Source organism: Berghia stephanieae, chromosome 9 (genome assembly GCF_034508935.2).
Source record: "Berghia stephanieae isolate SIO BIC M18660-M18661 chromosome 9, UCSD_Bste_1.3, whole genome shotgun sequence".
NCBI lineage: Eukaryota > Metazoa > Mollusca > Gastropoda > Nudibranchia > Aeolidiidae > Berghia > Berghia stephanieae.
In genome coordinates this window covers 16,856,725-16,884,270 of record NC_088368.1, presented here as the reverse complement: position 1 = coordinate 16,884,270, position 27,546 = coordinate 16,856,725, and the positions used below count along the sequence as shown (strand labels likewise).

General features: G+C 36.0%; 2 protein-coding genes across 9 annotated transcripts in view; one reads left to right on the top strand and one right to left on the bottom strand.

The window, feature by feature from the left end:
* LOC144979806 (uncharacterized) overlaps positions 1 to 26,588 on the bottom strand; it is a 95,381-nt gene extending 68,793 nt beyond the window's left edge. For 3 of the 8 annotated variants that reach the window (XM_078926920.1, XM_078926921.1, XM_078926919.1), the window contains exons 1-29: positions 26,352 to 26,454; positions 25,037 to 25,234; positions 24,067 to 24,202; positions 23,817 to 23,932; positions 23,069 to 23,341; positions 22,274 to 22,460; positions 21,781 to 21,866; positions 20,911 to 21,018; positions 20,606 to 20,737; positions 19,694 to 19,928; positions 19,301 to 19,470; positions 18,342 to 18,479; positions 17,860 to 18,013; positions 16,635 to 16,855; positions 15,583 to 15,759; positions 12,646 to 12,780; positions 11,676 to 11,807; positions 10,036 to 10,164; positions 9,772 to 9,843; positions 9,088 to 9,171; positions 8,346 to 8,510; positions 7,416 to 7,526; positions 6,150 to 6,297; positions 5,300 to 5,413; positions 4,971 to 5,103; positions 3,092 to 3,266; positions 2,411 to 2,611; positions 1,694 to 1,847; positions 133 to 336 (exon numbers count right to left, since the gene is read on the bottom strand). In XM_078926920.1, the coding sequence (XP_078783046.1) occupies positions 133 to 336; positions 1,694 to 1,847; positions 2,411 to 2,611; positions 3,092 to 3,266; positions 4,971 to 5,103; positions 5,300 to 5,413; positions 6,150 to 6,297; positions 7,416 to 7,526; positions 8,346 to 8,510; positions 9,088 to 9,171; positions 9,772 to 9,843; positions 10,036 to 10,164; positions 11,676 to 11,807; positions 12,646 to 12,780; positions 15,583 to 15,759; positions 16,635 to 16,855; positions 17,860 to 18,013; positions 18,342 to 18,479; positions 19,301 to 19,470; positions 19,694 to 19,928; positions 20,606 to 20,737; positions 20,911 to 21,018; positions 21,781 to 21,866; positions 22,274 to 22,460; positions 23,069 to 23,341; positions 23,817 to 23,932; positions 24,067 to 24,202; positions 25,037 to 25,198 (4,252 nt within the window). In that variant the 5' untranslated portion in view covers positions 25,199 to 25,234; positions 26,352 to 26,454. Of the gene's footprint in view, positions 1 to 132; positions 337 to 1,693; positions 1,848 to 2,410; positions 2,612 to 3,091; positions 3,267 to 4,970; positions 5,104 to 5,299; positions 5,414 to 6,149; positions 6,298 to 7,415; positions 7,527 to 8,345; positions 8,511 to 9,087; positions 9,172 to 9,771; positions 9,844 to 10,035; positions 10,165 to 11,675; positions 11,808 to 12,645; positions 12,781 to 15,582; positions 15,760 to 16,634; positions 16,856 to 17,859; positions 18,014 to 18,341; positions 18,480 to 19,300; positions 19,471 to 19,693; positions 19,929 to 20,605; positions 20,738 to 20,910; positions 21,019 to 21,780; positions 21,867 to 22,273; positions 22,461 to 23,068; positions 23,342 to 23,816; positions 23,933 to 24,066; positions 24,203 to 25,036; positions 25,235 to 26,281 lie in introns of all 8 variants that reach the window. The other 5 variants (XM_078926913.1, XM_078926916.1, XM_078926914.1 and 2 more) reach the window with 3 other exon arrangements.
* A 386-nt stretch (positions 26,589 to 26,974) lies between these two features.
* LOC144979805 (valine--tRNA ligase-like) overlaps positions 26,975 to 27,546 on the top strand; it is a 28,249-nt gene continuing 27,677 nt past the window's right edge. The window contains exon 1 of the mRNA XM_078926911.1: positions 26,975 to 27,135. Within this exon, the coding sequence (XP_078783037.1) occupies positions 26,992 to 27,135 (144 nt within the window). The 5' untranslated portion in view covers positions 26,975 to 26,991. The remainder of the gene's footprint in view (positions 27,136 to 27,546) is intronic.

Sequence of the window (27,546 nt, the reverse complement as noted above, 5' to 3'; positions counted from 1 at the left end):
AATAATAATAATAATAATAATAATAATAATAATAATAATAATAATAATAATAACAGTATAAATAAATAAATAAATAAATAAAATAATGATAACGACTATAATCCACATTTTATAATGAAATACAAAACCAACCTGGGGCAACCATTGGTTGAGGCATGACAGCAGGTGGAGCCACAGGGATGGGCGCGGGGTTAATGGTGGCTGATTGATATGGGTGGTAAGGCTCTGGTCTATGAACAGGCTCAAAGGCAGAGGGAATGCTGGGACGGTGGGCTCTGGCTCTGCTTCTACTGGATCTGCTATTATTGGGGGCGCCACCAACACCACCATCGTGTCCTTTGAAAAAAAAAAGAATAATTACAGCATTCAGATGGTGCACATCCATAGGTATTGTTGACAGGCTCTATAAAAAAACAGACCATATTACTTTTCCTCGCAGTGAATGAATATGTTGCTGCTTGAAGCTCGAAGGAAAAAAACCCCGATAAGTATTGAAATGTAAGCTTCAATTTATTAAACGAATTCAGATACTGTGGATGTTTCGGATTTCCCCTTTATCAATAAAACATGATGTTAATTTTTCATCTTCTCCAAGTAGGAACACCCCCCCCCCTCCCAAACCCTGAGCATTTATTTAGTGCAATTCCCAGTAAACGATTTCAAATCACTTTACAATGGATCCCAAGCCAACAGCAACATTTAACATCTAAAACGAGACATAACCCCTGAAAGGCAATCATACAATTTTTAAAATTTTGAAACTGAAAACAACCAGGGAATAATTGTGCATCTGAGTACAATGACGGGATGTGAGTAAAGAACCTTTTCCAAGGACTCAATTATGCGCTGCCCAGAGTGGAACTTACGGGCACTCATTTCTCACTTGAGTTCAATCAAGAGAATTTAGATAAAAAGCCTTTTCAAAAGGACTCAATTTTGTATCGCTTATGCAGGATTCAAACCCAGGAACTGTCGGCCCAAAGACAAGTGTCCTTCAACCAGACCATAACATAAGTGCTTGTCCGCATTTTTATGTTTTTGTATTGTTTTGTTGTATTAGACATAATTACCATTTATATTTTCTTTTTTTTTTCTTTGTTGTGCTGCAATGTGGTCAAGTGGAATGACACTGGATTCGAGTCTTGCTCTGAGTGGCACATAGTTGAGTCCTTGGGTAAGGCTCTTTACACACCATACTCAGGTGTAAAATGAGTACCTGGCTGTTATACAGCCTTGTCTTTGTTGGAAAAATTGAAATATCGCCTAACAGACATCATGTCTTGTCCTACATGTTAACTGTTGCTGTTGGCTAGGAACCCCTTGTTTAGTGGATATTGTCCTGTATAAAAGGTCAATTTTTTAATTATTTTTTTTAACATTTTGACGTATAGACATGTATATATTCATATGGAGGGGCGAAGTGGCTGAGTGGTTAAGGCATTGAATTGTGATCTGAAAGGTCCGGGTTTGAGCCCCGCTTCAGGCATTTTCATTTTTTCCCCCTTGGGCAAGATTCTTAACCCCCAATTTGCTAACTTGGACAAAATGGGTGATTCCTGTTGACATCAAACATCCTGTTTGATGGATTATTTATAGTCCTTCATAGAATGCCTAGGCGACGGGGTCTTATGGTGCTGTTGCAAAAGGGCATCATTAAAAAATATATATATTCATATAAAATGATAAAACTCACCTTTCTCAGGCCTAGGGTGAGACTGGTGTCCTCCTACTCCATCTCCTGCTTTCCCCACAGATGACTTGACACCTGGTGGAGCTTTAGATTCCCTCCGCTCTGTGCCCAGATGTTCTGCAGGGTACACTCTAGGATCTGGTGCTAGACCAGAACTCTGGAGATTGATGAAAGATGAATGACAATAATAATAATAATTTTAAAGGATTTTACGGCACTTTCTTACTTTTAGGTCATTTCAGCACCAATAAAAAGGAAGAAAATGGGATAGTCAAAAAATGACAGATTTACAATTGAAATCACACAAGAAAAAGTAATACCAAATGGACTGGTTCAAATAGGGAACAGATGTAGATTCCAAGAGCAAACAATCAGTGTTAGTTTGAGATCACCTAAAAGTCTCATCCAGACACAAGCATAGGATCCCACTAAGAGAAAGGCACTCAAATGCTTACAAATCATAATATATTCAAATATACAGTACATAACACAGAGATGATTTACGAGGAATAAAATATCATCTCCCAAAAACCATACATTTGACTGTTTCCCTCTCAGCCAAGGACTCGGACAAGGGCTTGGACAAAACCAAGTAATCCCATTCCAATACAAAGACATAGCAAATCAGACAACAGATAATATAGGAGGATAGAAGACACAGCAAGTGGCTTCCTGTCCACTATGAATGAAGAATGAGAAACAGCACGATTTTATTTTTACCTGATGGGATCTGGGCATGGGAGTAGAGGCCATGGCCATTCCTGTCATGTGCATTCCTGATCTGTTGCTGGAGTGGGCGGGGCCAGTGGATGGGTGGGCGGGGCCGGATGGAGGAAGGGCGTGGCCAGTGGGTGGATGGGAAGCGCTTGTTGAGATACCAGGACGTGCAGCATGGGTAGCCTGACTGCTGGGCAAAGTTGCCTGGTGATTCAATGCAATAAATTAAGATAAAGACGAACATTTTGATGGTAATGATGAAGTAGAAAAAAAAGCAACTAAATAAAACCTCTTGAGCTTTTATATCTTATGGAATATTCACTAAATATGCTCAAAGCCATTTACAAAGGGTCCAAAGCCAAAGGCAACACTTACTATGTAGGACGAGATATCACTGTGCTCTTGACAGTAATAGTTAAAGGAATACTGAAAATGTTGCTGCTTGAAGCTCAAAGGAAAAATAACATGTATGAATATACCCAATTATTAAACGAAACAGATATGTGATGTTTCGGGTTTCCCTTTTCTCAACACAATGAGTGTTTTGTTGATAAAGGGGAAACCTGAAACATCCACAGTATCTGTCTTCATTTAATAAATTGGAGATTACATTTCAATTCTTATTGTCAGTTAAAGGAATGGAAAGAAAATAAAACATTATTTCAAATAGTGATACGAACTTACCGCAGAGCCGTAACCACCGGGGCCAGCATTACGACTGCCTCCCACTTGGGTCCCTGCAGCCTCACCAGATCCACGGATTGGGGCACCACTGCCTCCTACTCCTACTCCGCCACCTCCTGTTCCAACTCCTGTCGATGCCTGGTGTCCTCCGGGACCTCCTCCAAATGGGAAAGCCCTGAAAAGGATTGAGAAGAATTGATAAAGATGATCAAGCTAAAGACACTATATTGATAAATATATATTATATAAATATAGACGGGGGACCCAATAGCTCGGTTGGTAGAGCACTCAATTTATGCACGATTAGACTGGTATCAATTTTGGGTCCAATCAAGAATTTACCCTCTGTCCACCCAGCAGTGATTGGATAATTCGGTCTGTTAGATCTGGTGGATCCTATCCTAAGGGTAGCAAGAAATTGCTATTGTCTGTTCGATGCTATAGAAACCAGGATAAACTCCAGCTTCATGGGCCTTTAGACTCTAAAAGACTACTTATAATCTAGTAAGTTATACAGTCCAAGCCGGTTTATTGGGACATCTCAGTCCTGATAAATCGTCCCAATTAAGCGGTGGATATGAAATTGAGCAATTTTTCAGATTTACCACAGTCCACTCTGCATTTATCCATACTTGTGACTAGCAATACAACTTCATTGTTTAAATCTCATCATGATCATGCGTGCATGTGTAAGCTACTCAGAATAAAATGGACGGATAGAGTAAAAAATGAAGAAGTATGGAAAAGAACACAGCAGAAACCAGTGGGAGAAGAAATAGGAAGAAGACGATGGAGGTGGATTGGACACACCCTTAGAAAGAATGACTCCACTATAACAAAGAAAGTATTGGACTGGAACCCTCAGGGCAGAAGATCAAGGGGAAGGCCACGAGGAACATGGAGAAGAATTTAAAAAGCTGATATACAGAGAAGTGATAAGACATGGAACGAGATAAAAAAAGTTAGCTCAGGATAGAGAAGGATGGAAACTGTTTGTCTGTGGCCTATAACCTGACCCAGGGTGAAAAAGGCAATGATAATGATGATGATGATCACTTTGCATGACAGTTATTGCAACAATGCTGATCAGACAGTGACACTTCATGTTTTAATCTTTTTTAAATGACACCTTAATCTACCTCTAACAATGAGAAGCACAAATCTAACGGCACAAAACAATTAAAGAATATGCCATTCATAATGGTTGCATACGTAAGTAATGGATTAAGAATGCATTGTCTACCCATTCGTCTTATTGAACAATTTGGTGGTGACAGCCTTGAACAAACAAAGTGTTTAAATACTCATTACTGGTATCATCTATCATAATAAGATGATACTGTTCATTACCCATTGCACCATTGGTAAGTTTTCCTGCAAACCTAGCATCGTGGCAATTGAGCCATGACCATGAACATGATGATGGCTTTCAATGACATTGACAAGGGTTATAGATAAATTCTATTGTTCACTTCTCTGTGATGACAATGACGAATGGTTCGACCACACACCCGACTGGCTGTCCCAATAGACACTAACAGGGGATAAAGGTTGAAAATCTATTGTTCACATCTATAAGATGAACGGAACGACCACACACCCGGTTGACCATCCAACATCTGGATGATTGACCATCAGCCATCAGCCGCACAAAGGATGTTACAGATGCCTCGTAATATTTTTTTCTATTATGCTATAGTAAAATCTGATTTTCCCCAAACCAAAGGCGTATGATAATTTGGTTTCTTAAAATTAAAAATTAAATTTCCAAATTCTGATCTTTTTAAAAAAAAACTTAAAACTCAACTTTCTTCATCTAGTTCATTCCGTCACAAAACCAGATTGACACAGTGGGTCACATATCAATTTTCCTACTCACCCATTAGCCTGTGTGGCCATGTTGCCCATATTTGGCATGGCCTGTACATAAGCAGACTGCATGGCAAGGGTCTCTTTCAGATTGTTGACGTCTTGACGAATACGCCACAGTTCATCATCAAAAGCAGCACCCACTGGAAACAATCACAAAACAAAACAAAAATTTTAAGTTAAAAAGATGAAGTTGACATTAAATGTAAGGCACCTTGAATGCAAGCTAACAAATATAACAAATATTATTTACTTAAAACACAGAAGAAAAAAAATATTTCTATTTCTTCATTAAATCCCATTTCTCAAGAAACGGTAAACAATAAAATCACTACCAACCTCCATCAGGACCTTGCTGTGCCAGGTGATCCAAGATCTGATTCAGGTTTTCTATCTCATCTCTCTGAGTCTCGAGAATGTCGTACAATCTGGCCAACTCGTCTTCTTGTGCAGCTGAAAAAATCATGAAAAGAAAATCATAAATAAATTGACAAAAAATGAATGATACAATTTTGAAAATGTTAATTTATTTGAGGAATGGCAATCCTCTGCATATAAAAACGTGAAATTTGATTACTTTTATAATGTCTTAACTAAGAGTGTGCAAGACAATCAACAAACTCAAACATCGTCAAATATTCATTTGCACCCCGGACTATCAAAAACTGAAAAGCTTTTCCTGAATCATGTGTGAAGGCAACAGATTTAGAAACATTCAAACGAAGATTATCAAAATTCTTCAGCCTAAACACCAACAATGGCTGTAACACTAAACAATTCTCTCCACCCTCGAATACAAATACTCAGAATTGAGTCAACTTCGAGTAACATTCAGATTCAGACAAGATTTTTTGCAGACAAATTCTGTTAAATAAAGACCAAATATGAAAAGAGATTCTTTAAAGTGACCAAAACAAACTACAGGAATAAGATGGCATTCCATTCCAACCAAAATTATTGGGTTTCATAATGTTATGGAACCATCACACTGACAAAATGACATTCTGAGCTTTTTGAAACAAAACTGAGATTGATCGTGAATATGATCAGTAAAGCAAAAGTGCTTCCCTGTCTAATGAGAGATTAATACCAATTAAAGCACAGTTTTTTTTAAAATCCAAAAACACAAATAAGAAAATAACTAACAACTTAAAAAGAATAATAAAGAAAACAGTGCATATAAACCTACAGATCATTTGATTGGACATATCAGCATTGCTAACTTCCTCGTTGAGATGACGTTCTCTTTCTTCCAACATTTGTTGTAGGGAATCTGCAACAAATTGTGCTTGGTCTAAATCCTGGGCTATCACCTGGATTCTTGCCTCCTGCTTTTCCTGTAACCGATTGGTGAACAATATTATTACATTATGGATACATCCTTTGAAGAATATGTGACCAAGGTCTAAAAATAGTGGTATGTCAGGATGACAAGTAGGCTGAAAATTGAATTTGAAGTAAAAAATACAGGAATTGCAAATTGTCAGCTTCTTACAGTTTAAAACGACCTGAGAATTTACATATTGCAATATCTACGAAACATGCTAAACGCGCTTTACAAGGGTTCCCTAGCCTACTACAACACTTAACATGTAGAACGAGACATGTAGCCAATAAGGCGATTTTGCAATTTTTATCTGACAGGTACTTATTTTACAACTGAGTACGATGAGAAAAAGTGAGCAAAGAGCTTTTTACAAGGACTCAATTATGTGCTGCTCAGAGTGCGACTCAAACACTAGGCCTTCCTGTCCAAAGGTGAGCGTGGTATCATGAAAGGACAATCATCCTTTTTAATAAAGTATTTCAATCTCACTCAAAGTTCATAATTAAGTCTAAAAATTCAGTTTTCTGTGTCTTGGTCATAACGTCATCATACAGCATTGATACAATGGGTCACACATGGTAAATAAAATTGCTTAAAGTCATTGTCAATCAAACTTAATTTATCTAATTTTTGACATCCAAAGTTTGAAATAAAATCAATCAAAGTAAAACAAATATTTTAAAAATACAGGAAATACTAAGTTCCTCAACGTTGTGAATGGACAAAAATAACTATGTCAGCATTTTAAAAAACCCAACAAAATACCTAGAGAGGCATGTTTTGGGATCAAATCCTTCTTCAGCCAATGATAAAAACTAATAAATTGACTTTAAGTCTGGGGAGACTAGATCATGGTCTTCAAAGCATTTTACTAAAATAAAGCATGCAGATCAATCAATAACACTGATAGTTGAAATCAATCATCTGCTTCTACAATTTCTATTTCACACTGTCCATTGAACCTCTGCTCTTGAATTTCTAAACTTTAAATTTTGAATTAACACCTGGTATTGTTTTATTGTTTGCTGAAGAGGGTTTTGTGCCTAAAACAAACCCTTTTTAAAATCATATTGTACAAATGCTGTTATATTGTGTTTTAAAATTAATAATGAATAAATGTTTATTTACCCTGAGTAAATCTGTAGCTTGTCGTTGCTGTTCTACCTCTGCTTCGAATTCCTTCTCCTTGTTCTTCATTTCCTCCTTCCAGTGAGCGGCTTCTGTCTCAGCCTCGGTCAGCTTGAAAGTTAAAAAATGAACAAAATATCATAGATTTACAATATAAATTTCATGCAAATGTTGATGCTTGAAGCTTGAATGAGTGATAAAAACGATGAGTGATAAAAACGATGAGTGATAAAAACGATGAGTGATAACAATAATGAGTGATAAAAACGATGAGTGATAAAAACAATGAGTGATAAAAACAATGATGTAGTTAAATGTAGCTTTCAAGTTAATCTACAAAAACAAAAAAAAACAACAATTATGCAGACCTTTCAGGATTTTCACCTTTATCAACATTGTGGTTGATTAGTGAATCAGACGAAAAAAACGTATCTTATTATAAGTCTGAGATTACAAAATTGATTGTTAATTCTGTTTCTCTATTATTTCCAACCGGAATATCATAGAATATCAGGTATTATGTCAGAATAATCTAAACGAGGAAAACTGAGTTTTAGACAAAATGAGCAGAATTAGGAAATTTCAGTTTTCCTGAAGTTGACAAAACAAAACTCACTCTTCTCAATGATGGCATCACTTCAACTCACATTTTCTTCGCTGAGCTTAAATTTGAATTTTATGTAAGCAATTTCACTCCACCATTACAGCTTATAGAGATAACTGATTACATATATTACCTATTGTGTCCACCTGGTATTATGTTCGAATTGACTTGATGAAGACAAATGAGTAGAAATAATAAGATTTAGGAAATTTATGGTTTTTGAAGTTAAAGAAATTAAACACACCCAAAATAATACCGTTTTGAAATACTTGGCAACATATATACTTGTAGGAGATGAAAACAAAAACAAGGAAATCATGGGATACCTTTTTAGACAAGTCATCGTCTTTTTGTCTCATGCTTCTCTTTAAATCCATCAGTTCTCTCTGTAACTCATCAAAAAGGAGTTTTTCGTCTGTGTTCAGAGAAGATGCACGATCCATACTGTTGTCAGAATCAGGACGGTAAACTATCCGTACTGGAATGGCGCCCTGATCAAAGAACCATGCAAAATGTTTTACATTAATTTCTAACAATGGTAATCTTATAAAGCTTTTGCCAATTCATTCACATAAAATGAATCTTTCTCAACATGGATAACTAAAAAATTAGTATAGTTTCTTAAAAATACTCTCTAAATTTCAATTTTGAATATAATTTAAGAAGAAAGATACATCAAGGAGTCACCTTAGTACTCAACTACCAAAAAAAAAAAAGATTTTAAAAGTCTTTTTAAAATGAGTTTTACATTTGACATACAAGATTAGTATTCCAAATCATACGTCCAAATTTATCATTTTGGTTGTCGCTTGGTTGTCTGTAAAATGGCCATATATGACTTTAACTCAAAACACTAAATAAAGTATAAATCATAGGTAAATAATAATCCAAATTTGTTCCAGACATTAATAACTATTTTGGGCTGAATCGGAGCATTAAGCGTAAGAAATATTCCCCATTTGACAATTTCCATTTGTTCAAAACCAAAATGACCCGATAATGTTCATGCCAATATTTTAACAACATGGACCGACAGGTTTGGAGCCATTGGATACTATTTCAAATTACCTCTTTATTTCTATCTTTGGCGTCACTCAGAGCTTTTTTCAACTTTCTGATTTCCTCTTGCATACGTCGATTTTCATCATCAAGCTGGAATATTGGAGACAAGAGTTGAATTTCAGAAAGTGACTTTTGTTACAAATTTATTGTGCTTATGGAAGAAGACCATTTTATCTATAAAGACATCAAAACTCCTTTTTTTTTTTTTAAAAAGGAGATTGGTTAGAATCTTTCAATATTTTCTTATACAGTATTAAGTCTTCTCACTCCCCTCCCCCCCCCTCTCTCTCTCTCTCTCTCTCTCTCTATCTCTATCTCTCTCTCTCTCTCCCTCTCTCTCAGTGCCAGGAGGCATCTAAGGTTTGAACAGCTTTTCGTTAAAATGGGCAGTCAGAGGCTATTTGGCCAGCCTGCTACACCCCCCCCCCCTCCTCCCCCACTTATTCTATTTTGGCAAGGTTGTTTTGTGGCCACACTTTCTCTTCTCCTAAAGAGTCTAATATTTTTTGTAAAAGTAAAAAAATTGTAAAAGAATAAGAAGGAAAAAAAACAAGAAAAAAAATAATCTCAGAACAGTTCTACCCTTGTATCTAAAATGTTTGATAAATATAAAGTAATTTCACAATTTAAAGCAATTTTTACTGATGAGATCAGCAGGTTTACACGATTTTATAAAAATAAAGGAATCACCTTGGAGTCCTTTTTAGTGGAATTCTCCAGTTTTTTCATCTTGTCTTTGAGAGTCTGAATCTCTTTCTCGCTCTGAAACATTCAATTAAAAAACATGTACAAATTAAAGGTTGCTTTGATTTTATGGCATGAAATAATCAACCGTTAATTCCCCAATATTTCTTACCATGAAATTATCAAAGTCAATATTTCAATTGAAAAAAACAACAAAACTTCTATTTCCACATGACTATTCGGTTCTGTACTGTAAAACCCCAGAGTTACCTTTTCTTTGGTCTTCTTGAGGTCTTCCACCTCTTTGTTGCTATTATTCATTTGGTCGTTGACGTGTTTCTGAAGGTCTTGGAATGTTGTACCGAGGAGATCGTTCTTGCCTTGAGGCTCAATTGGGTGCTGGAGATGAAATGATAAAATGATGATGATGATGACGATGATGATGATGACGATGATGATGATGACGATGATGATGATGATGGTGATGATGAAGATGAAACTTACCAGAAGCAAAGTAATTAGGGAGTCAGAAGTCAGTCTTAGAATAGGGAAATAGTGGAAGAATGATTTTTCTAAAAATTAAAAAATATTTTTTTTTAAATCAAACAATTTTGAGTTTTTATACAATGCAATACCCACAAAATGAGGATCAAAGTGCGTTATAAGGGGTTCAAAGCCAACAGCAACACTTTACACACAGGACAAGACATGCTGCCTGTGACTGTGAGTTGCTGTTGTATGTTTGTTTTTTGTTTTTTTGTTGCTATAATTGGCCTGGCACTTATTTTAACCCTGTGAGGATGTGAGTTAGTTTTCTCCAAGGACTCAACTTTGTGCATTCTATAGTGGGACTTGAACAAGGGACCTACAGACCGCCAGACCACAAGGCTGCCTGATTCAGAAATCCAGATAACTTAGAAAAGAGGGCTACACTTGGAAAGAGATATATAAAGATGGAGATATGGCACAAAGTTAGACAAGATAGGAGGAATTAAAGGGAAAAAAAAAAAAGAAAAGGTGAGATTAAACAATAGGACTGCCAACCGCGAGAAAATAATATGATTGAAGATGTACTGTTCAAGTAGAATCACACCACTTGCTTGAATGTCAACTTCTTGAAGACCTGAGATGCACATTCCTCCCACCAAATTCAAGCATCAGTAGCACACTGTAGTCACCTGGAACAACTACAAAAGACGTCTAACTTCTACGTCATGGCACAAGACCAAAGGGCTAGAGCTCAGGTGGGTGGTCGCTGGTTCAGTTAAGTAAGTAAGTTCAAGTAGAACTGGCATGCCATGACCTCTAACCTCTTTGAGACAGAACATGGGTAAGATCAGAAAGGATTCATAGACGGCTGATGCTTTCAGAAAACCCTCCTGTCTATAGGCAAAAGAAAGAAATAATCTGTGGTGTTTCATTTATCCTGTGTTGTTGATAAAGGGGAAACCCGAAACGTTCATTTGATCTGTTTTTGTAATTAAATTGAAGCTTACATTCAATTTCACATTATTATTTATTTCTTCGAGCTTCGAGCAGCAACATTTACAATAGGCAAAAGAAGAAAATTGTCTTGGTTTGGTCATGTTTCTCGCCATGAGACATTGGAAAAAACAATCATAAAAACATTATGCAAGGGACCTTGGAGGGAGACAGAAGGAGAGGACAGTAAGCAAAATGCTGGAAGGATAATGTAAAGAAATAGACAAAGATGGACAGATCAACACTAATGAGGAAAGCTGAGAACAGATCTGGTTGGAAGGCCCTTACTGCAAAGTAATCTCTTATTTCTCCTCTAAGGCCACCTTGGTCAGAGGAATGAGGTGAGGGGAGGTGATGCTGTCAAGACAGTGACAGACCTATGTAAGTATATATGACATCAATCACAGCCTTCAGACTGATCGGCATACCTTATTGGTCTTAAACTCGTGGGTAAACTTCTTCAACCTCTTCTTCAAATCACTGGGTTTGAATCCTCCCTCTTCCATTTGCTGCTTGTGTCTGAATTCCTCCACTTGGTCTCGAAGTCCTGCATTCATTGCCTGAAAAAAAAAAAAAAGTAGTCGTCATTCAAAGCCATTTGGCTCTTGGAGCCAGAGTTAATCCTGCTTTCTATTGTGTGAACTAGACAAAAGCAATTGCTAGCTATCCTTTGGATAGGACACTATTATATCGCAAAGTACTTTCTGCGAGATATAAACAGACCCGGCTACCCAATCACTGCTGGGTGGACGGGGGGGGGGGGGGGTCAGAAAAAAATATCTACTGCAGTCAGGATAGATCACAGTTCATTTGCATGTGAAACTAGTTCTATACCAACTGAGCTGTTTTGACCCCCCGATGGCCTGAAAGGATGGGGAAAAATGCATCTATATTAAAGATTGCTTTTTTTTCATTTGCGGCCAACCTAATCCTAGGGCAGGTTGGAATAAAATCATAAGACCTTTGTTAAATTCTGAATGGTTTTGTTCGTGAAAAAAAGTCTTTTTTTTTCAAAATGTACAATTAAAATATTCTGATGTAAATGTGAGCTGAGGAGAAAAAAAAATCTGCTTATTTTATTATAAACATCAGCTTTTAATGACATAAGAAGTAATCAGGGCAGATTTTTCATCATGTTTTAACTCTTAAAAAATCATCTTGAAATATAAATTGAGAGGAGGCAAAGAAAAGATGTACAATCTTTTTAAAAAAATATCAGTTGAAATCTACTAATTCCAGACTTCCATGGTTTAAGAAAATGGTCATTTATTGTAATATCTCCATTTGGAACGATTAGGAATGAAATATAAAAAGAACAACCCCTCCTCCCCCCCCCCACAAAAAAAACCTCCAAAAAACTAAAACAAAAACAAAACAAAAAAAATTATTCAAATTCACCTTAGCAGCCTCCAACTGTGACAGAAGTTTCTTGGTTTCTAATTCCTGTCTGTTGACGTCTTGTATTTTCTGTGTCATCCTCTCTGCACGGTCTCGCTCTGATGTCAACTGATTTTCCAGATTCTTTTTGTGACTCTAGGGACAAACACAAATACACCAACAAATACAATCTATATCTTTGAATGTTTATGTTTTGAAATCCTTCTTTCTCGTGTCAAGAAAACCCTTTGAAATCTGAAAAGGTGTGTATGCAATAGAACCAAACAAAGGAGAAAGAAAAATACAAGAAAAAAAAAATATCAATCTGCCTCAAATGATTTTGTTTCTCTAATTTTATATTTTTTTTGGGTATTTTTTCTTTTTGCTTTGTCTGGATCTGTTTCATACACACCTTTTCAAATATCTATTTTACACCAGTGCCTGCTCCTTAATTGCTCCTCTGAAATCTGGTAACTTTTGGGGTAGAAAGAGTTAGCTCTGAGGCACTTTTTTTCTTAATACAGACCTAGAGGAATCTGCTTTATTTTTTTTGTTTTTTTTTTTATGGCTGACCATAAAAAAAAGAAAAGAAAAGAAAAAAAAAAGAAACAAGTTAGGTAGAGATGCGGTTAAGGAAAAAGAGCAGATTGTATCTGAATTCAGTCTTAGTTGTTAATTTTTAAATTAAGTAGATAGTAAGAAAGTCATCCTCTTGAGTTTGATGTGGCTGGCTGGAGAAATCATTAAACTATCCTCCAATGAACCAGAATTGAGCCTCTCTATTGATATCTTATTTCTTTTTTCTGAAGCAAGAAACGTAAGCAGATTGCTCATGTTGTGGCACTGCACTGCAGCTCATGAATAAGTAATTTCAATATTTCAACCAAAAAAAAAATAGACACTGAAGATAAATTTCCTCATGGAATTGAGGCAGGGATTATATATTGATATACTCATTTATCTTGACGTATGCCTCTTGGCTCCTGGCGGAGAATAGGGCCTCAATTGCACTCTTCCATCTTCTTCAGTCCTTAGCACAGACCTTTGCCTCACTCCAGGTAAGATTGGAGACGCTCAAATCTTGGTGAAGGCTTCTCCTCCAAGTCTGTTTTGGACAACCCCGTTTCCTCTTGCCCTGTGGGTTCCATTTGAGAGCCTGCTTGGTTATATTACAGGGCCCTTTCCGCAGGGTATGGCCAACCCATCGCCACTTTCTGCGTCTGACCTGGACATCCATTTGTTCTTGGTTTGTTCTTGTCCAAAGGTCAGCATTTGGCATTTTGTCAAACCATTTCAACCTGAATATTTGTTAAAGACAGAGATTTACAAAAGTTTGTATCTTGGCTGATGTGGTCAATGTTGTTCGCCAAGTCTCTGACCCATGGAGCAGGACTGCTTTAACATTAGTGTTAAATATTTTGAGTTTTGTGTTTGTGGATATGCTGGACGTTTTCCATATTGGTCTCAATATTGCAAAGGCCTGGCATGCTTTCTTGATTCCAGTTCCACGCGACTGACTGATTTTGCTGCCAAGGTATGTAAATTCCCTGACATCTTCTATTGCTGTGCCAGAGATGGTGATTTGTGCTTCTTGTTTGGGAGTTAAGCACAGTAGTTTTGTCTTCTCGTCACTAATCTTGAGACCAACTCGCTGAGCTGTTTCTTCCAGGGCCGTAACTTTGTTCTGCATGTCTTGTAGGCGGTGTGAGAGGAGGGCGAGGTCATCTGCAAATTAAAGGTCTTCAAGTCTTTTTGAAAATGTCCATTGGATGTCATTGTTGGAATTGCCATATGCTGTCTTTGTCACCCAGACCAATACCACAAGAAATAGAAGTGGGGACAGCAAACAGTCTTGCCTAACTCCTGATGTAATATCAAAATCCTCTGAGAGTTGACCATTATGGATGACTTGGCAGGAAAACCCATCATAAAGTCGTTTGATGATATTTATAAATTTTTCTGACACACCGTAGTGGAGAAGGATGTTCCAGATGCTTTCCCTGTCTACGCTGCCAAATGCTTTCTAGAAGTCTATAAAGCATACGTGTAGGGATGATTGCCACTCAATCCACTGCTCAACAATGATTCTTAGAGTTGCAATTTGGTCTGTGCATGACCGTTCTTTTCTTAAGCCTGCCTGCTCATCTCGTAGTGCTTTGTCCAAAGTAAATTTCATCCTGTCAAGCATGATTCTTGTGAGCACTTTGCTTGTTATGGACAACAAGGTGATTCCTCTCCACTTGTCGCACTGGGACAGATCGCCATGTTTGGGTAATTTTATAAGCAGGCCCTTTTTCCAATCAGATGGTATCTTCTCATTTGTCCATATCAAATTGAACAGTTGGTGGAGTTGATCCACAATTATGTTTCCACCCTCTTTCAAGGCTTCAGCAGGGATGTTATCTGTGCCAGCAGCTATCCATTTTTCAGACTGCCAAGTGCCCTTCGGATCTCCACCTTAGTGATTTCACCTGTATTGATATTTAGGAGTTCTCCAATGTTCAGGTGTGGTCTGAGTACTGGGAGTGGTCTGTTGAGCACTTCACAAAAGTGTTCTTTCCATCGTTTGAGTTGCTCTTCTATTGATGTGATTAGTTTCCCATCTTTGTCTTTGACGGGTCTATTTGGGTTATTTTTCCGACCGCTCAACAATCTGGTGGTGGCGTAGAGGTTCTTAAGACTCATTTATCTACCCATCTATTTATTCATTTATTTATTCATTTATCTATTTATCTATTAATTTATCTATGTATCAATATGTGTATAGTATGTGACATTTATATTGATGATGTATCAATGTCCTTTTATGCTCTTAATTGTTTTGATACTTTGGTTGAATTGTATTTGAATTTTTGTTGTTTTTTAAAAAGCGCTTTGAGGTTTCGACGAAAGGTGCTATATAAATATGCTTATTATTATTATGTTGGTCATCACAAAAAATAAGAAAGAGCAACTAACATCAGCAGCCCTCTCTGTCTCATTAAGAGTCTGTCGTAGCTGCCTGGCCTCTGATTCAGCATTAGCAAGACGTGCTTGTAGCTCTGGGTCTTTCTCACGACTTCTTTGTAATTCATTATTCAGGGTAGTATTCATTTCCTCTGTCCTCCTTAGAGAGTCCTCCAACTCTGATAGTCTCTGTAATAGAATTAAATAATTTTTGTTTTAATTGCCTTCTTTTCATACCCTTTTTAGAACTTTGTTCTAAATATAACAAGAGAGTCTTTTCAGCCACTTGCTTGATCACTCCATTAAGATACAAACAAATCAAAGACAAAAATATTTATAAACGCAAAATGCCTGATTTTCACTATGATTTATATGAATATATTTAGAAATATTTTAGTGTTTCAAACCAGAATTGTCCTCTAAAAAACCAAATCTGGCACAAAAAAATCAGGATTTGGCCAAATTTCACCCCCCAGAAAATCTGTATGTACTTATTAAATCTGTATAGGGCAGGTCTTTAATTGGCATTGGAGGGAATATTTGCAGGACAAATTATCTTCATTAGAAGGGCTAAATGCAACAGACTTGTTAAATAAAATGAAAAGTTTAAGATCAAAGAAGTAGAAAGTCAACAAAGAAAGTATTGGACTGGAACCCTCAGGGCAGAAGATCAAGGGGAAGGCCACGAGGAACATGGAGAAGAATTAAAGAAGCTGATATACAGAGAAGTGGTAAGACCTGGATTGAGATAAAAAAAAGTTAGCCCAGGATAGAGAAGGATGAAAACTGTTTGTCTGTGGCCTATACCCTGACCCAGGGTGAAAAAGGCAATGATGATGATGATGAAGTAGAAAGTCTGCACAGTAACTAAATTACGAAGCAGAAAAGTGCCCCCCCTCCAAACACACATGCACACATACAAGTACACACAACGAAAAATACTAGATGCTTCGGAAATCAATTAAATAAGACATTTGTGATCTTAGATCGATTAAGACCTGTCTTCCATAACAGGATAGATATATATATATATATATATCCTGACATGGAGATATCACACCCACCTCTCTCATAAACCGGGCACTGCTAGCCTCTCCTTCCAAAATATTTAGCTCCGCCTCCATCCGCCTTATCTTTTCCTCAAGAGCCTCCTTCTCCTGTAGTAACATCTCAAACTCCTGCTTATGTTGAAGGCTTTGACCTTTGACATTATCCAGGTATCCCGACAACCCACTCACAATGTCATCTAGCTCATGACGTAACTCTTCATTCTGTTCAATTTGGTCTAGATATATAGATAATTAAATAGATTAGAAAAAAAACTAAGAATAACGCAATAATAATCTGTAAGAGAAATATTATTCAATCAGTAAATGAGTCATTACACAAGTTATCTAGAAATGACAACATTAAAGAGCTTAATTATTCTGAAATCTAAGCAACTATCTTATCTGCAGTTCATCAATTTTAATAGACACTTAGATAACCACGCTTCTCGGACAGTCGTCATAATGTAAACAATGGCAGTTATTGGTTGACATAGCAAACTACACAGGATTTACTATCAATGATATGTGTCTAAGTAAAATACCCACGGTTCTACCACTCAATCAATAGAACCAACACAGAAAACGATGTGTAAATTTAAACGTTCATAGTTTGATCGAGAAAGTAGAGTGAAAACTAGTCACCCATTTGGCGGTATAAAAACAATAACAATGATCAGAGAGAGGTCGATTTCATTCACGTTCTTGTTTATAAACAACCAACTATGTTTGTCCCGAGCACGTGTGAAGGTGTGTCAAAAATTCCATGTTTTGATTGGTCAAAAATCTACTGGTTAATTGTTACAGATAATAGAGATTCAAAGGACCATTTTGGAATTAATTTGGTCATACTCTTACAGATTAAGAAACAAAAACACATACACACACACGATGACAACGGAAAATAAATAAAAGTAGTGTGTAAGGAATACCAGCAAGAATTTTAAAATGATACAGTCTCCAACAAAGACCAAATTTACTTAAATATAGCCAAATAGCCTAATGTATATCCACTCTCTTCACCTGAAATACTACAATTACCCCATGTTTAAAATGTGTATTCTAACTTAAGCTTTCAAAAATAGAATTTCAGAAACCAGACCCTATATTCTAAAAACAAACAGCCCAACAACAGTAAATGGTGAAATCGCTGTCCATTCCAGCAATATAAAATGAACAATTAAAAAAAGCAGTCTAGCCTAGATTTAACCCAAATTCTGTGGAAAACAAATGTAGTCCTTACCAGCAGAGAGCTGCTCCTCCAACTTTTTGATGTCTGTCGTTTCCTTGGCAATCTGATGCAGTGCCTCTTCCAGTTCTTTCTGTAGTTCTATCTGACGCTGACTACTTTCATTCAGTTTTCGCTCCTTTTCTTCCAATTCCCTCTGCAATCGCTCCTGCAAACAGAAACAGGTTTTGATATTTATTCTAATGGATGTTTTCTTCATGACAAATAACATATCCTCTCTCTCTCTCTCTCTCTCTCTCTCTCTTTCTCTCTCTCTCTCTCTCTCCCTCTCTCTCTCTCTCTCTCTCTCTCTCTCTCTTCTCTCTCTCTCTCTCTCTCCTCTCTCTTCTTCTCTCTCTCTCTCTCTCTCTCTCTCTCTCTCTCTCTCTCTCTCTCTCTCTCTCTCTCTCTCTCTCTCTCTCTCTCTCTCTCTCTTTCCTCTCTCTGGCTCTCCTTCCTCTCTTCAACAGACCCTCGTTCCCAAACAGCACACTTACAAGAGTGGGGTCGTTGGGATTCATACTGGACACCCTGTGTTGCATCTGGTGGAGTGAATTTCTGTCTCCCGTGATAATCTCGTGTTTTCTATCAATATCTTGTTCCATCTGGGTAGCTTGATCTCTCAGAGCATTCACCTGAAATTTTTTTTAAAATATCTAAATCAGAAGCAAATAATATCGCCTATTATAGCCTATGTTAATGACAAAAGAAAGCTAAGTTAATAATATTACTAACTATACCTAATACAGGCACTCAACTTCTCTAACCAAGTTTGGTGTATGCTTGTACTGCATGGGACCTAAAGGGACATAAATGCCATTAAAATATTCAGATGGCAGTTGCAAGATTTGCCACAAATTGCCTTAATGCAGAACCAGCAAAATCTATTTTTTTTAAAATGTTAAACTTGGATATACTGCATTATTAATTTGTTTTTGAGATTCTATTGTAATCTTAAACGTGAATATTGGTAAAAATTGTCAAGAAAGAAGTGGGACACACATGCACATATACACACACACACACACACACACATATATATATATATATATATATATATATATATACCAGTTTCATTGGCGTTAAACTGACAATAGCATTTGCTTACTAGCTTTTGATAGGTCACGTGTCTCTTGCAAAGTACTTTCTGCCTGAACTAATAGACCCAGTAACCAAATCACTGGTGGGTGGACTCCAAAAAAATCGTGACTTTACCCGGGATTGAACCTGGTCCCTTTGTGTGCCAAGTGAGTGCTCTACCACCTGAGTAATTGGGACCCTGCGTGACGCTTGGGCACAATACAAATAAAACAAAACTAGCAACATTACATACACCAAACAATAATGGGGAGATATTAAACATTATGACTACATAATGTCTATTTATTTTTTCATTTAAATACTGTCTTTGACTGACCTAATTTTAGACTAAATATAATCTCTATCTCTTACTCACCCTTTGCATTTTCCTGGCCAGCCTCTGTCGTATCTTATACTTGTTGTCGTCCCTGAATGGTTCTGGCGTGTTTCTGTCCATGGAAAGCTTCTTTAGCTCTGTTGTGGCGCTCATCAGACGTTTCTCTGTGTTGGACAAATCTTCTTGAAGGTTTCTCAGTTTCTCTTCAGCTGTGAGAACACAAAAGATTAATATTTTATAAGCAATAATCTTTGGTCAATATAGTTATTTCCAGAACTTTAGGGGGGAGGGAGGGGGGGGGGCAAATAACGCTGGACAGAAAATAGAAATATCTGAATGGGAAAGAAAAAGCAATAACTAGGAAAGAACATAATCTGATTCATAGACAGTTTCTTGCAGATTGATATTGACTTTGATGGCAATGATACTTACTTTGCTTAACTTCAGCATGTTTGTGCTCCAGTTGGGAATCCAGTTCCTTGTGCATCGGATCTTTTGATGGGGGAGATAACGAACGTCTCACAATACCAGGGGAAGCCCTCGCACTCAACACTCCCCTTTGTGGCAGAGACGAAGGGACGATCATTGACTCCTGGGCAAACTGGTTGGCTCGAAAACGTGCCTTTCCAATGTAAGGCGCTTCTTGGAGTTCTCCACTATCATCAGCCTGTTTGAGAATGGAGATAGTATTGGAGCAATTGAAAGGATGATATAAATAACCACTGTGTCTTTGTAAAGAGACAGATTGAGCTTTAAAACAAATCTTATGAAACACGACTTAAGCTACTTTGCTCAAATTATATGATCAGCGGTTTGGAGATATCATCTCTTTAAGAGTAAATACATAATTACATAAATAGGGTATGTTCCATCTATATATTACCCATATTCGATTTATTGCCAATCTACAATCTCCATATATCATTCTTTGCTCATGCTAGACTCTAAGCGTGCATTTAATCAATTTCTTTATCATTCCATTAACAAAGAAAAAATACTGTCTAAATTTTCAGGCAAGAAACTTATAGCTCTTTACCTGTTTAAGTAATTCTTACTTACTTGCTTACTTATCCGAACCACCGACCACCTGGGCTCTAGCCCTTCGGTCTTGTGCCATGACGTAGAAGTTAGACGTCTTTTGTAGTTGGTTTAAGTAATTCAAAGTGCTCGATAAAAGTTAACACCAAAAAAACCCCAAAAAAATCCAACAAACCCCCCCCCCCCAAAAAAAAATTAAAATAAAACCAACAAAAAAACAAGAAAAAACAAACAAAAAAAAAACAACAAAAACAAAAAACAAAAAAAAATCAACCAAATAAAATGAGAAACCCTTGTATCACTCACATTTTCAATGTTGAATTTTGGTGCCTCTGTCAAACTGTCAAACTTTGAGTCAATTTTATAAAAGGCAAGTTCCTGCTCCAGCTGATAATGTTTCTGACTGGCTTTATTCAGGTCTTGTGTTTTCTTCTTCAACTGAAAACCGAAATATGAATTGGTATAAAATAAGCATCAACAGCAATGGGCATATTTAGAATACAGATAATTTTTTTTCAAGTAAAAAGAAATATACATATATTTTTTTTTTATTGGAATTTTAAGGAAGCTGATTATTAATGCAAACCAGTACTGAAGAACGAGGGACATACCAGCTCATCCTTTGCGACAACTTCTTGCTCCATTTTCTTCAACTGATCCGTCAAATATTTCTCTTTGTTGAGCATTTGGGATTGAGAGGTTTCTTGCTGCGTTCGCTCCTGAATAAAAAAAGGCATTAAAAAATTGACTAAATCAGAAAAAAAGCCAGATACAATGATATGAAAATTTCAAATTAATGTCACATCGTTCAAACACTCATAAGTATCACAGGCTCATTTGGCTTGATATAATTTCTAGACAGAAATGAAGAAATGATGGTACAATACATTCAAACTCAATTACAGATTTATGGTCAAACCTTATTTATAAAATATTGATGAAGAGTTGAAGAGTTTGGTCAAATTTTGTGCTTAGCCACTTTTTTTTTTCATTCAGATTGGTATCAAATATTATCTTAATTTTGTTTTTCTGATTAAGAACATTATTATCTATCAAGTCTTTAGAAATGAAAAAATATAATCATGTAATCTTTTAAAAACTTAAAAACCCTGAACAGCTTTGGGTTCAATTCTGATCTTATTTGCAATCGTATCATCCTGTTTTTACAAAAAGACCAGTAACGTCAAAGCGACTCATATTTTAATTTCAATGAAGTCCAAGTCACATTGCTCTGACTGTTCTATAGATTTAGTCAGCAGTAACAATAAGAGGAAAAAAAATGATTTGAAAGATAATCAGTTTTCATGTTAATGGCATAAAATGTTGACCTCAGCGTTAAGAGGCACAGAATACTGTCATATTCAATGCTAGATTCATTTACTGTCTATATTGAGAACAGGACATTATGTGTACATAAAATTATTTATGAAACAATATTGTAAGCTCCATAGATATCAATATAAAGAAATATTCAAATTTACCAGATCTGATCTATTTTGTGATTCCTCCAGTTGCTTTACTTTATTTTCTTTCTGTTCCAAACGCTTTTCAAGCTGTTCCACTTCATCTATTAAAATACAAACATTAAAAAAATGTATCAACTGAACACACAAGTTTTACAAAATCAAACCAACCAAATCAACAAACCAAATACTGCTCCGTACACAATTGCATATAAGCTTAAGAACAATTTTTAAAAACTTGAGTATTTTTACAAAGCAATACCCCTTGACTTGCTCAATATGGGTCACATCTGTTATTATATCTCCAAAACAAGCTTTACCTCTCATAATAAAATAAAGAAATACACTGTTCTAAATTGCCTTCATCTACGTGAATGAGAAACACACTAGTTAATATTTTGTGAAAATATAAAAAGGTAAAAAATCTATTTCTCAACCATAAAATGTAATTTTCCCTATTGTTGCCCTCATGACTGAACACTGCCTTAAGTCACAAGAGGAAAATACAAACCAAGAGCAAATCTGTCTTGTGCCTGCTTTCTCTCCCTATCATTGACCGCCTGCCCATCCAATAATTCCATCGTCCTCAGATGAAAGATAATGTAGAAGCGACAATGCGGCAAGGCACACAATGGGTTTTCAGCTACGTCTAGCTGGATCAAATCTGGTAAAGGTTTCAGCTTGGAAATCTCATTCAGCTGTGGAGGTATTCATGGAATAATATTTTAAAACAAATTAAATGAGCTCTTCATAAACGTCAAAACAAATTTTCAAAAAAAACCCAAAACAAAAAAAAAAAAAAAAACATTGGCTGAGTGAGTAGCTAGCTAGTCATTTTGATCATTACCAAGTTTTGATTTAAGGTTGCAGTATGGACTTTGGCTGTATGTTTGAATCAAGCATAAATCGGCATAAAATGATTCCTAGCAAAATTAAGTGGAGTTTTTTCTGAGTATCTTCACCATATTGGATACCTTGGTGACCACATACCGCTGAGTAATGTTGGGAACAATTAAAAAAAAAAAGCTATCAATGGTGATTGGGACATCCAAAATGAAATATTGGAGTGAATTTTGCACAATTATTGAAGATATCTTTAGTTCCTTAAAATATCATCAACTATTTATTTGTGAAAAATTCAATAACCAGCAGAATCATTTTAAACTGTATCCCAGTGACGGGCATTGACAGCCCAAAATGATTCATTATTAGACCTTTGGTCCCTCTCCTATTGACACCACATGCACAAGACATTATCATTACTAATCTAATTTAATAATTTCATTCATTATCTCTAATCACTTACTGAACTCATTCTGTTATGAGAGATTCTGAATGTCCTCAAAGCTTTCAACTTTTTGGCAAACCATTGAGGGATGTGCTCAATCTGATTGTTATTTAGATTCAGTGACTGCAATGACGTGAGGTTTTCAATGCCTTCAATCTTAGTGATCATGTTGTTGGATAGATTCAAATCTCGCAGACGCAAAATTTTCTCCATCTTCTCCATCTTCTCAATCAAATTGTAGCTTAGGTTAAGAGTCTGGAGTTTGCGTAACTTGTCCAAATTTTCAATATACTATTTTAAGGAAAGAAAATATAAAAAATTGAATAGGAATGAAACTTCTCAAGCTTGATTCATTATATCAACAACTTGCTAGAAAAGAAATGGATAATAAGAAATTGAAACAAATTCAGTAACAAACAAGATTAAAATTTGTAAAGTAGTGCATGGTGCTATGCCAGGATAATTGCGAGAAAAAAAATGCATGTAACCATTTTGCATATTTAAATAATTATAAGTGATATAAAATGCTAACTTTTTTTTTTTTACCAGAGATGCTTATTCATAAAAAAACAAGCAAAAACAAAACAAACAAAATACAAGAAAAAAAAAACCCACACACACAAAGAACTTCAAGCATGGCAACAAAATTAAAAATTTTCCTTGGATAAAAAACATTTAAAAGAGCGGTCTTGTGAGCTTGTTTGGCAATTTGGCATAATAATGCTAACAAAAGAGTCAGAGCATGATTAAATTTTATTTAATTTACCTTTATTTTCTTTCCTCCCTCTTTGGTAAGTGTCAAGTTGAGTGAGGTAACCTGTTCCAGGTTATCTTCCTTTGCCATCTTACGTATCATGTCCTCTGTTATGTAGCGGACCCCAACTAGTGGAAATATGATGAAAAATATTCATTAGTTTAGGTATTTTTTGGTAATAAAATTACATAAAGCAGGTTCATTATGTTCTATGTTTCTATGTTGTTTGTACAATATATGGAATATATCTTTATTTTCTTACCATTTGTTTGTTGACTAGGTTGCCTTGCAGGAGACAACAGTGACCTTCTTTTTGTCTCTCCTGGTGATGGGGTCCTCCTTGTGTTTGGCGACATGGCTCTTCGTTGATTGGGGGCTGGGCTTAGGCTAGATCCAAGCTGTAAAGAAATAATATAAATTACCTATTCCTCGTCTCTTAATTGATTGGGGTTTTTTTACCTCTTCCTTATCTGCTAGCAATGTCGTGTGAACAATGAAGTACCTGATAAAATCATTAATTGATAGATAGCGTGGTGCCTTTTCTACGTCTTTCAACTGATTGGGGTTTTTCTCTTCCTTTTCTGCTAGCAATGTTGTGTGAACAATGAAGTACTAAATAAAATCATTAATTGATAGATAGCGTGGTGCCTTTTCTACGTCTTTCAACTGATTGGGGTTTTTTTTTCTCTTCCTTTTCTGCCAGCAATGTCATGTAAACAATGAAGTACTAAATGAAATCATTAATTGATAGATAGCTTGGTGAAAATAATATGCCATACCTTTATCCAATGCCAAGACATTCAATACATTACAGAACACTATATGATATGAAAGTCTGTAACTTATTACTTAAATTGTAAACTATTACATAAAGAATCTAGAATTGAAGTCCTATTTTCAAAAACTGAAATTGGAAACTCATTTGGAATAATGTTGATAGATCATCACGATTCTGGGTCCCTTAGCTTCTGCACTTAGGAAGGCACCCCACTTCACATAAAGTAACAAACGATTGGACAATGGATTTTATTATATTCCCTGAGGCCACCCAGCACTGTTAGAGCAGTGATACCGACTGTAGATCGGGTGGAAAGTATGTTTAAATAGACTACACAAAAAGCAGGGGGCAATATATCTCACTACAGAAACCAAGATGAGTGACTACACTAACACCATACTCATAATTTTAAAATAATAATTAAAAAAACAATAATAATTTTAAAAGAAAATACCTGTCTCGGGATATCCTCGGTTGAATGGGCCATCGATCGTCCTCTGCCTGTGAGAGAAGAGGCTGTGCTACTGGCAGGACTCCCCCTTGAATAAGTGGGGATTGGAAGGTTCGAGGGACCTCCTCTCCCACTTGCTGCACCCCCAGATGATCGTCGCATCATTGTGTGAAATGTCTATTTAAACAATATGGATTAGTCCTGAAAAAAAGAGTGGTAATTTAATTTTATTCATACAATACATAATATTGTAAAGAGGATAAAAAAATCTATTGGGTGCAACATCACATCACATAATTGTCTTCACCGGTAGTACCAGATTCAAACTCCAACCACTTCAGTGTAGCCACTGATCTAACCCACTTGTGATGTTACACTACAGATGTGACTTTGGATATCTCGAGCTTGAGATTTCTAAATAGCGCAATATCCACTTAATGTGTTCAAAACGCTTTACAAGGAGCACAAACCAAAAGAACACTTAACATGTAGGATGGGGTATGACGCATGTGAAGCACTTTTACGACTTTTTTTTTTTGCTAGAGACAACGTTGTTACTGATTATGCACTATTTTACACCCGATTTTGACTAAATAGCATTTTCCAAGAGTCAACTTAATGCCATTTTTTGGTTTGTCTTTTCTAAAGACATGCTTTCCTCATAAAAATGAAAAGAAGAAATTTTAATTAAAAACGTTTATCTATCAACAATTTCATTGATTATTTGAAAAAAGCAAACCAAACACTTTGAACAGTGAGGCATATCGTATCTTGAGATGTTGTTATCAAATTTGAAACGCTTTGTACTTAATGGTCAGATAAATTGACTGTTTTGCCTTTTGACAGTTCTATCTCACCTTTAGTTTAGCATACATAAACAATGCTCTGTAAAATCAATGAAATAATCGATATTTGTAGTTTACAGTTACGACGAATAACCTATATGGTTACATTTAAAGACTCAAATAAAACAAGAACCAACCAATAAAAAGTATCACGATGAATATTTGTTTTTAAAATATTTGGAATGACTATAAGAATTCTTTCGCGTAGGATTTCATGTTAGGTCAATGAAAGATATACAAAAATACATTGTGGATGGGAATTAAATAGCGGTGTTGCACGCCATTGAATTTTATGCGTTCTTGATGCTGAAATATTGAACTTTCACGACGGTGTTGGTCAGCTTATGTTTAAAAAATCATCAAAATAAATTGCAAAATAAATGTTACTTTGCATTTTGCTTACTCAATTTTAAACAACAAAGTTTACTGATCATAAACACGCGCAGATTTCCAGTTCTACAACCTGCACAAACCTGCTCTCGGTTTGACATAGAGAAATCCACCAGGATACAAAAGTAGGATAAGGGGATAAGTAGCTATACAGATATTATCATACTTTGATTTAATATTATATTAATGGTATATTATTCATAAATTTTAAATTTAAGGCCTCATTTCTTCATACATTGACTTTAAAGTCAAGGCCAAATATAATATCTGGGGGCATTGGTATCCGCCATATTGTTTACATGAACCATTCGCTGCGGATTACTATGTTACCACATTAACCATTCCTCAAAATAAAGATCAATCAATTACTATAATATATTTATATTATATTAATAATATTGAATAACAAGTGTTCTAAGGGTCAAGTAAAGTTTCAGGGATATCAAAATAGGACTGATAAAACTCCAAGATTATCGGGGGTAAATATAACGTAGCTCTATGTATATTTTTGGTATTCAATTTATGGATGTCATAGGATTCATAGATGCCTGGTACAAAATCCATTGTAATAACTTTGTGTTATGTATTTGAGTGCGCAGTAACTTTTTCTTTGTAGCAAGATAAATAGATGTAAACTTGACCAATAGGGAACAAAATCGAATCTTAAAACCAAAATATATTGTATACTATTCTACTCTATGAGCACATTTTTTTTCTTCCAAAATGGCAGCCTCCTGGTGCAAGCGGTCTTACATTTTTAGGAAATTTGGTGTCAAATTAACCGAGTGTAATAGAGAGTTTCACCATTATGATCGAATCATCTTCCACGGACAATTAGGATTTAGATATGATACATTAAAGCCACGGGTATGTATATAAAACATAGGTAGCACTGCGCATGTAAATCTTCGTCGAAATATCTTAGCAGACGACAAACCGCTCTGGCTCTATTGATTCTGGCACTCCACTGTACTTGTTAGATACAGGTACTCGGAAGTTCAACCACTTCGCACTCAAGTTTTGAAACATCAGTTTAAAATGCCAATGACCAATGCTGTAGATTTTCATATTTATGTATTTCTGCACTGTTCGTCAATATCGCTGTTAATTGTACTACCGCCAAGTTAAAGTTGAACATTCATTGAAGGTGGTTTAATAAGTGAAGTGTAGTCTGTAGTTGGAGCTACGACTAGAAGGGACAACTCGCCGTTCGCGTGGCACACACCACACTTGCCTAGTGATTTGTTAGCGCGTGTTAGCAACACGCTCCTTGGCTGG